This window comes from Acartia tonsa, chromosome 12, assembly GCF_053477335.1.
Source record: "Acartia tonsa isolate MP-2025a chromosome 12, ASM5347733v1, whole genome shotgun sequence".
In the NCBI taxonomy this organism is placed as follows: Eukaryota; Metazoa; Arthropoda; class Copepoda; order Calanoida; family Acartiidae; genus Acartia; species Acartia tonsa.
Window position 1 is genome coordinate 43,767,790 of NC_137271.1, and position 10,843 is coordinate 43,778,632.

Sequence of the window (10,843 nt, forward strand, 5' to 3'; positions counted from 1 at the left end):
ATATACAAGTTTAAACTATACAGGACGATTATTTCATATGTTTCCTAGTGTTGACAAGATCTTCCAGAGTGGAGGTTTGGAATGCCAGATCTGTAGCTGATACAACCTGGAAACCCTTCACCAGGTTCACGGATTCCTGCTCAAGGATTACAAACAATGGTTTAGGAGAATTTTGATAGTGGTTGTGCCCCTAGCTTATATGGGACAGTGGAGGGTAAAAATAGCTTAAAACCACATAAAGACTTTACTCTAATACCATCCCTCGGCCATGGAAATCCTAAAGCTTTTTAAGACGCTCAAAACATCAGCATGTGACGTCATAAAAATGAGGGATTATCCATCTCTTTTTTAGGGGTTTTCTTTCCTCTCCTTATCCCTCATTTTTATAACGTCAGAATTTTTTTTGCGCGACTTTCTTCACTCACTGGAATATCTTTTTTAAAGATGTTGTAAATAATACATTTTAGGTTTATATCAGTCGCATTTACTTGGAATTTCAAGGGGATCGTGAGCTTTATAGAGAAGAAATTAAATGTCTTTAAAGGGCAAGGTTGTCTTAAAATTCGTCAATCAATATTTTAGATAATTTTAAAATCATTTTTAGATTTTATGTTGCTTACTGCTTGTGTATTATTACTAGCTAATATAAAAAAATTATCCTAGGAAAAAATTAATGCGCAGCATTGCCTAAAAATGCCGCATTTAATATTTGAATGAATTTCTAAATGATTGTTTCCTTTGCAAATACATTATCAGGTTGAGTGGCTATGGCTTCATCTCCAGAGGCTTCTCTCTTGAATCTGATTTCAATATTTATTTTATACTTTATTCCAGGAATATAAAGGGATAAGACAATGGCCGATAAATTAGTGAAAATTGTACATCCACAATTATGATACACAAAATTACCCCTTCTGTAAATTTCAATTAGTGGTTGAAACGATAGGACACTAAACTTGATGAACCCACCAATCAAAATTCAAAAAGTCCTCAAAATTGTTAAGCCAACGAAAAAGAAAACGTTATTATACAATTTTGGGGACTTGTGTAATGAGAGTTACAAAGACAATATATTGTTATTAGGCAAAATCCTATTAAATTTCCTACGCTAGCCAAACTGGCTAGAGTTGCCTTAGTCTTACTTGGATAAAAAAATAAGTTAGGAAACCCTAACACATGGGCTAGCATATGAAACTTTTTTGGATTAAGCGCATTGTTAAGAATAGGTATAATTTTGACAAAAAATTTTTACTTCAGTTCAAAAAGCACAAAAAGACTTCGTTGGCTTAAAAAAAATTAGAATTGGTTCAAAAAATGTAACATCAACCCCCTCCCGACCCTTCCCTTTAAAAAAAGGAATTCTTATTAGACTTTTAAATTACAAGTTTGATCTAGATTTGTCTGCATGTTTAAATCAAGAATTTTTGAGCTTCTAATAATTTTATTTGGTATAAAATAATGTTCCTGATATTTTCAAGCTTAGCTCCATACCTGTAATGAAAAATATTTTTATAGTTGTTTTAATTCGGCTCTTTAAGGAAGCAGTCTTTACAAAAATTGACGTTATACAATGTAAACGACCTATAGTAGGCCTGTATAGATTTTTCCATTGGTCAATTAAAATGTATACTGGACTTTCATTGGTCATTTTTTATAGGCACTATAAGCTGCTTCTCATTAAGAAAAGTTGGCTTCGCAAAATAAATTTCTTTTGGTTTCTTTTTGGGATCAATAGGACAATTCTTAATAGAGATAATCTAGAGACATACTCTCTAAATCAGCAAATAGGATAACAGTGAAGGTACATTCTAGACATGTCATTGGTTGAAACATTTTACACATTTTTTTTATAATTTTTTTCATTACGTTCGCTCCAAATTTTTATATCGTACAGAGCAAAAAAATTTTGTCTCTAAAATATCCCATTTTAAGTTTAAATAAAAATAGGGTCTGATCATCTGATGGACCATCTAGATTTACTATCTCTATTTAATCATTTGATACCTGGGGCGCTGGCCAAGGTTTCTGGGAGGTCTGGGGGCTCCAGGTACATTGTCCAGCACTTTCAACAATACTTGCTTGGGTTGCTAAAAAGATTATCATGTTTAATTTGATGAAATGGTTCAAATTTTGGGGTCATGTGAAAGAAACGAAGTTGCAGGTTTCGTATTATTTTCACAGTAGCTTTTCTCCTATTTCTGGCCCCTTTGGAGGAATCTAACCCTGCGGAACAATCATTAACATTTCCCTAACCTAACCTTAAATAACCTTTCCAAAGCTGTGAAATTACTATAAAAACCGCAACTTCGTTTCCTTACATGACCCAAATTTGTTTTTTCTCTAAATGGTTAACTGTATATATTCAATGTAATTTCTAACAGATTGGCTACAATAGGACACAATCACAACATGACCATGTCAATTCCATGGAAAAGGAGCCATGATTCTGACAAACAATTCTAAGTGAAAATTATTCAACAACAACAACAACAAAGATAAAGTTTTGAGTTTAACTAACATGAAACTAATATGATAAGTGATGATATGAAAATTAATAAATCTCATCTAAATCTAACATGCAGCATATATTAAGTTAGAGAGATGGGGGGGGGGGGGGGGTCTTACAAAAACCATCTTCACATTTATGTAATATAATATTTTTATTTTGGCTTTTAATTAATCTAGAAGTGATAACTATTAGCATGTAGCTTTTTTTTAATAGGTTATCTATAGAAATGGATCTATTATTACTTGGATCTAATACCAGATTATCATCTACTCTGATAAAGTGAAACTTGTAGCTGGTCAAAATACTACCCCTCCCCCCAATCCAACCCTTTTCCCCACCCCCTCCTCTCCTACTGAATGAACGAACTGACAAATAAGTGATATCCACAATTTTTCCACTATAATAATATCCACGTATATTCTAAATCCATATATTCTATACTGTGGACTTTACTTAAACTACAAAGACGACATCTAAACTGATAATTACCGTCGGGTTCTCAGACAGTTTATTCTTGAGCATCTCAACCGATCTCGGGGAGGTGAAAATAAGGGTGGTGCTCAGAATATTGGGGGTGGTGTTAGAGATTGGCTTAAATCCGTTACCCTCCTGTTTTTGATAACAAAGATTTTAGTTACAGAAAAAAATCCCAGTAATATCTGATAGGTAGGGGGACAAAGTATCTCAAAAATCAGCCATGTGACGTCTTAAAAATTCGGGAGATGAGAGGAGAAGAAGGAAGGAAAAACCCTAAAAGAGATGGTTAATCCTTCATTTTTATGACGTCACATGGCTGACACTTTGTCCCCCAACATTAAGCCGCCATTTTGTTGCAAGCCGCAGATCAGCTGCAACTCTACAGCTGTCTTTTTACAAGACGCAGCTTAATCTTCAATTTAATCAAAAATATGCAGTCTTGGACCTTCTGCAACCAATGCCCCTAGTCTATAGCTTTGTTTGTTTAACAGCAGCCGAAGCTAGGTATCAAATAACTGCAAATTTTTTTAGAAACTTAAAATTTCTTTTAAACTATAAATATCAATAATAAAAATGTCTTATTTGATGATTTATTGACAAGAATAATTAAAATAATCCTTATTTTAGACAGATCTTTTAATTACTAAAATCTTTGCCTTGTTTAATTGTTGTTGGAGTGTATTAATTGTATTATCAAGCACCTCAATATTATTAGAAATATTCTAAAATATAAATGAAATATTAGTTTGCAATTAAAGATAAGATTATAAGTTGCACATTAGTACTTTAAAGTGATTAAAGGCTTGAATTGATGCACTTTGGAAAATAGAGGGAGAAAGGGTTAAATAACTGTATTTCCCTATCGCAATGACCTTGTGCCGAATCTCAATTAGGTCTTTGAAAATAAACCAATGGTAACTGTAATATTTACACAGCAACGTAGCAGAAAACATTTGCTAGCAGACGAAAAAGGTCATTAAAAAAGTCGGGGAGGTAATTATCTGTATATACATCTATACTATAGATCTGATTTTGGACAAATAGGTTTTGATTTCTAAAGACTAGTGTTATCTTTAAGTGAGTTGAATTTCAAAGATTCTATTGAATTATTCAAAAACTAAAAGGATAGTTAATTATTTTTAAAGGCATGCTGTTTGTTTAATTTGAGAGGTTTTTATAGAATAAGTTTTATCATGCAATTAGATTATTTCATATTCTAGAATAAATAAATTAAAAATGTTATCGCTAATCTAAACTTACTTTTATTGTTATTAATCAATTCAATACATAATTTATCAAAATAGAACTTAGAAGTTAATTAAAATTACTGTGATGATTTTTTGTTAGTTATTTTTATGATTATGAAAATGATTTGAAACATAAAAAATAATGTTTTTACCTAAATGTGTTTTAAATTGAGTGGTGATTTAGCATTAGAAGTCTCATTAGTTTTTATTATTGTCATTTTAACTAGGGTTGGGCCGGATATCCGGTCGGATATCGGATATTAAAATTATCCGGATACCAACAAATATCCGGTGATTTGCCGGATATCCAGTGTTGGCCAGATATCTGACCGGATGTCGGATATCCGGTATTATAAATCAATCAAATATCCGGTATCCGGCCAGAAAAGTATCTCGCCCAACCCTAATTTAAACATTCTGAGTGCACTGTGAGCTACAATTGAATCAAGACAAAAGTAAGAGCCGAGCCCTGGTACCTATGTAGGGTGAAAATAGACATAAATCCTTGATGATTCCAGGTGGAGACAAAATATTTCAGCGGGGTCTTTTGGTTTTTTTTTAATTTTAAGTTCTGGAAAAAAATTGAAAAAAATATGAAAATCTTTAATAAAAAACAAACAAAAAATAATTTTTAATATTTTTTTTTATTAAAGATACAAACAACTTATATACATACTATAAGCCTTAAAAAATTCATAATTTTCAAATTTAGACCTTCAATATAAAGATTTTTAGAAAAACCCTAACAACAAATTTTAACATACAGGGTGCACCACATAAATCCGGACTTTTTCTTATTTTTAAACAAATAAACATAAAATCGTCATTTTTAAAGATTTTATTGAATTTTAAAAACTGGGAAGGAACCTAGGTATATGGCTATCAGATTATTTAATAAAATCACCACCAGCCTCAATCACCGCCTCTACCCGCCCCCTGAACCGCCCGCCGACCCTGGTCACCATGTCCCTGTTCAAGTAGGCGAAGTTCTCCATGATAGGAGCAATGAGAGAGGTCTTTTTTATATAAGCGCGTCTATTGGTTCATGCTTTAACTGCGCTCCAGGCTCAAAAGTCCATTGGATTAAGATTGGGGCTGCTGGGAAGCCACATCTCCTTAAGGAGTGAGTAACAGCAGGATCCAAATTAACCCATCTTTAAAGCTACCCTTTGACACGGCGGCTCTCATTTGGGCCACAGTTAAGCTAGAACAACGTTTTATACCTTTTTAAAAATGGCACGAAGATTAAGATAGGGTTATCAGCGCAATACATAGTCTAAAACGAGTTTGAAGGTTCCATATGGGCCCCTGAAGTCAAGAACCGAGAAATTTTCATGATTTTTGACGTTTTTGACATCTTAAAATCTACCACGATCCACTTTGTCGGAGTACTACAGCTAAGTCAGCTGGGATAGAGAGCTCTAGTCTTTTCTAGTGTTTTCACTATGTATCTGGTATTATCTCCAGCAAGTTTCATTAGTCCATCTCAACTACAGATGGGCTGAGGTCAAATTTAGTAGGCCCAAGTCATAAATCCACGGTAATTTATCTGCGCGATTCGAATCTGCCTTGTTGAACATATGCGCGGCCAGCTCGGCGTACACGTTCTCCATCGTCCAAAGATTTTCATGGGCAAAAAGGTCATTACCTAAGCTTTTTATAGTGGGGTCAAACGTCCTGATAGGTCAAGTAGTTTTGGCGCTATGGCCGTTTAAAAAAAGTCCGGATTTATGTGGCGCACCCTGTATTTCTGATCAACATAGCAATAAAACGTCTTTGGCAAAATCTTTATCATCAAAAATAAATAGCACTAACTAAAGACTTTTTTTCATTTAAACTTATACTTTTTGCATTAATCAACTATAAAGATTGATTTTTTTAAAAAGAAAGGTTGCGTGATTTTTTTATTCATAATTCATTGCCCAATTTTGAGATTCAGACAAAAAACCTTACTGCTTTATATCAGGTGATACTCTACTAGCAGCGGCTATGCCTCTAGAGGCATATTGGGGCCCTTGGGTTGGGGGGGAAGTCGAACCCCCCTTACAATTACAGTTTTTTTAAAGAAAAAGTTAAAAATATTCATTTTGGAGAGTTAATTCTCTTGGGATGGTGATGGTAACCTTCCCTAAAATAGTTATAAACCTTACCAGGACATATGAGAAGCTACCATGTAAAGGAGAACCATATCGTTTCAGTGGTTATTGAGATCCCTTGGTGCACAAAGACTCACATAGAACATGTTACTTTATTATAAAGATACATATATACAAAGAAACTCTACAATCAGAGTATGTCTGTTTGTACATCAGTCTGTATAAAAACAATACAGAATATATTTATTTGGTACTAGTGGCTACGCCCCTAGAGGCCTTTTGGAGCACTTGAGAGGGGAAGAAGTGGTTGAATTCTACAATTAGATTTTTATTTTGGGCCAAGTTATTTTTGTGTGTGTAATGGGGTCCTTTTTTAGGGGGTGATTTCTCCTAGGATGGTGGAGGTATCCTCCTAAAAAAGTTATAAACCTTCCAAGGACCAATGAGAAGCTACATAGAAAAAAAGAACCATTGATTATTGTTACATACTATTCAGGGATCTAAAGGGATAAGACAATGACCGCTAAATTAATTTACATTCCCAAATATGATACATGGATAACCCTTCTTTATGTTTCAGTTAATGGTTGAAATGTTGGGCACTTAATTTAATGAACCAACCATCGCAACAAGTCCCCTAAGTAGTTAAGCCAACGAATAACAAATTGCTATATTAAACTATGGGAACTAGTCTAATAAACAGCCCATTGTCCCATCTTGCTCTGATTAATATATCTTTGCATCTGTATGTTACACTTCCTATTTTCTTTATTTGTATTCTTTTGAGGTTGATAATTACAATTATGTTTTATAAAATGGAAAAAGAACACTTTAATCATAATTCAAGATAAAAATCATTTTGTCACTAGCGGTTTTGCCCCTAGAGGCATCTAGGGGCCCTTGATAAGAGGGGGGAAGTTGACCCCTCCCCTACTTTCAGTTGTAGTATGTAAAAGAAAAAGTTTTTTTTTAATGTTGGGTAGGAACTCATTTTTTTTCTAAACTCAAAACTTCTCAGGACCATGAAAAGCTGGAACCAAAAGTTAATCTTCGGTACCGACAGACACCCACAAACATATACACACAAACAGACAGACACAGAAACTGTTATTTTTATATAAGGATTAATAGACACTAAACTACTCCTTTATATGTTGATCCTATTATCAGTCTAAAAGATAGGTCAATAAAGAAGAACCAAATTGGTCCAGCGGTTAGCAAGAACTTTAGGCACAGACAGAAAAAAAAACACATGGACATCCTATCTTTTTTATACAGGGATATAACTTTAAACAATAGCAAAAATTTTTTTTTAGATGATATTTCTTTCCCTGCTTTAAAGCACTATTTATGATACAAAATATATTGATGTCTGTTTGTCCATCTTTCTGACGCTTAAGAACTGATATGGTTCTTTTTTTACTTTACTATGTAGCTTCTCATTGGTCCTTGGAAGGTTTATAACTTCTTTTGGGATGGTACCTCTACCTCCCTAAGAGAAATCGCCCCTTAAAAAGGACCCCACAACACATAAAAAAAACCTTTTTCTTTTTAAGCCTAAAATAAAAATATAGTTGTTCAATTCAACCCCTTCTTCCCCTCTTAAGTGCCCCTAAAGGCCTCTATGGGCGTAGCTGCTAGTACTAAATAAATATATTCTGTATTGTTTTTATACAGACGGATGAACAAACAGACATACTCTGATTGTAGAGTTTCTGTGTATATATGTATCTTTATAATAGAGTAACAGGTTCTATGTGAGTCTTTGTGCACCAAGGGATCTCACTAACCACTGAAACGATATGGTTCTCCTTTACATGGTAGCTTCTCATATGTCCTGGTAAGGTTTATAACTATTTTGGGAAGGGTACCACCACTATCCCAAGAGAATTAACTCTCCAAAATAAATGTTTTTAACTTTTTCATTAAAAAAACTGTAATTTTAAGGGGGGGGTTCGACTTCCCCCCTAACCCAAGGGCCTCATACGCCTCTAGAGGCGTAGCCGCTGCTAGTAGATTATCCCTTAATATAAAGTAGTAAGGTTTTTTGTCTGAATCTTAAAATTAGGCAATTGATTATGAATAAAAAAATCACGCAACCTTTCTTTTTAAAAAAATCAATCTTTAAAGTTAATTAATGTGATAAGTATAAGTTTAAATGAAAAAAAACCTTTAGTAAGTGCTATTTATTTTTGATGATAAAGATTTTGCAAAAGACGTTTTATTGCTATGTTGATCAGAAATATGTTAGAATTTGTTGTTAGGGTTTTTCTAAAAATCTTTATATTGAAAGTCTAAATTTAAAAATTGTGATTTTTTTAAAGCTTATAGTATTTATATAAGTTGTTTGTATCTTTTAATAAAAAAAAATATTGAAAATTATTTTTTGTTTGTTTTTTATTAAAGATTTTCATATTTTTTTCAATTTTTTTTCAGAACTTAAAATTGAAAAAAAACCAAAAGACCCCGCTGAAATATTTTGTCTCCACCTGGAATCATCAAGGATTTATGTCTATTTTCACCCTACATAGGTCCCAGGGCTCGGCACTTACTTTTGTCTTGATTCAATTGTAGCTCACAGTGAGTGGTATATATGTTAGGTGAAAAATATTTTTTTTTACAGATGCTATATCCTTGTCTGTGAAACTTTGTACCTGGATTTCCTTGTTATTATTATGTCCTGGAACAGGTCGGTTAATATTTCCACTCTCGCCCAGGCTCTCCAGCTTGAAAAAGGGTCCATGAAGTCCTAAATAGATTATTAGGTGGATAGATAAGATAACATATAGTCTGCTAATATTTTAACTACCATGAAGTTGAAATCCGAAGATTGAATGAAAAAAAAAAAATTAAAATTCAAAATCCTAATAAAAATTGATGTAGGTTATTATTCTTATTTTCAACTCTGCAGTATGTTTCTACAGGTGTCAGAGTATGTTTTCTATATTGATTTTAGAGGCGATTTCTCTTGGGAGGATAAAGGTACCCTTCCAAAAATAGTAAAAAACCTTCAATGGCCTATAAGAAACTCCCTTTACTTTAGATCACTGGTAGTTTTTTTAGCATTTTTAATGAAGACAATTTTTTCATAAAATTAAAACTTTACAAAACCCTCTTCAGCCAATTAATTCTATTTGAAATTGACGAAAATTAGATAGTTGGAGTAAAGATGGAGTAAAACTTGTTTTTGGTCAAACTAAAAGGAAAGTGGGTAAGAAGGGGAGAAAAAAGTGAATTGTTTGTCAGAATCACACTCCCTTTTCCCTGACAAAACCCATCATATCATAAAATCACATACCATCATCCACTTCATCTAGGAGTTGATTAGCCCCCACAGGTAGTCTGTTTGTGGTTTGTTCAGGTATAGTCATGCGGACAGGGAACACATTGTTAGAGCCGGATACACCTAAACAAGGATGACAACATCCATAAAAGCGAAGCACCGAAACAGTAGGACAAACGGACATTAACACTTATGAAGTGTCAGAACTGAATAATCAGAATATAAATGTATAAGAGTCGAAGCAAAATTGTAAGTATCAGATCAATCAAATGATTAGATCACATAAAAATTTGCTGTTAAAAAAGTAAAAAAATCAACATGTTTAAAATAGACGTACGGACATTTTGGTAATGATTATAGAGTTGCTACGCTTTCTAAATCGTACCTAACTACTAAAGGAATCACCATGCAAAATTTGAAATCGATAGGACAATTATAACATGCCTAAAATAACGAAAAAAGCTATCCGTTACGGACGGACAGACGTACGGACGGACCGACCCTAATTATAGAAAAGCTTCGTTTTTAATAAAATTTATGATCAGCAGCATAATTTTTTTGTGGGTGGTCTTAGGCCATAATTTCCTAGGCAGGCTATCCAAGGAGTTAGTGTTTCCTTAGACTTATATAAAGAATTATATAAGGCTTTGGATACCCGAATTTATAGGCTAAATTCATATAATGACGATAAACTAAATTACCCCTACAGTTTTTTTTGATACTGCTAGTTTATAAGCAATCAAAGAATTTATTATAAGCACCCAAAGTTTTTCATTCAATGAATAAGATAACGTGATATTAACACTTTGGGTACCAATGTAATTTACGGTCCAAAGATGCTCTTCAGAAATAGTAACTTATAATACTCAAGAATATAATCATATTTTTTCCTCAGCTGCATCAAGCCTTCATAGTTATAATTTGGCATTTTGCGGCCATGGGCACAGCCGCCTCTTTATTTTGATTTGTACAATGTTAAACCAGCAAGCAAATTAACAATTTACATTCGAAGCCGAGTTGGACAATATCTGCCATAATCCCCAATTAAACTTTTCAATTTTTCAAAAATTGCAGCTTCTATGAAATTGTGAATATAAAGCGTACCTCTGCTGAAAGAGGTGATGTCTGATTGTCCTTCGTCAATGCTGGCGCTTAATAGCTGTGAGGGTTGGAATTTTCTATTCAAGAGAAAATATATGTTATAGTGTATATTAGGTAGAAACATTTGATA

The 10,843-nt window shown here is 33.3% G+C and overlaps 1 protein-coding gene across 2 annotated transcripts in view; it reads right to left on the bottom strand.

The window, feature by feature from the left end:
- Nucleotides 1-530: 530 nt before the first annotated feature.
- Nucleotides 531-10,843, bottom strand: part of LOC145334305 (uncharacterized) — a 10,763-nt gene continuing 450 nt past the window's right edge. The window contains exons 2-9 of one of the 2 annotated variants that reach the window (XM_080179709.1): nt 10,717-10,790; nt 9,628-9,735; nt 8,984-9,078; nt 3,643-3,708; nt 2,999-3,118; nt 2,005-2,087; nt 1,465-1,491; nt 531-800 (exon numbers count right to left, since the gene is read on the bottom strand). In XM_080179709.1, the coding sequence (XP_080035835.1) occupies nt 722-800; nt 1,465-1,491; nt 2,005-2,087; nt 2,999-3,118; nt 3,643-3,708; nt 8,984-9,078; nt 9,628-9,735; nt 10,717-10,790 (652 nt within the window). In that variant the 3' untranslated portion in view covers nt 531-721. The remainder of the gene's footprint in view (nt 801-1,464; nt 1,492-2,004; nt 2,088-2,998; nt 3,119-3,642; nt 3,709-8,983; nt 9,079-9,627; nt 9,736-10,716; nt 10,791-10,843) is intronic. The other variant, XM_080179710.1, reaches the window with a different exon arrangement.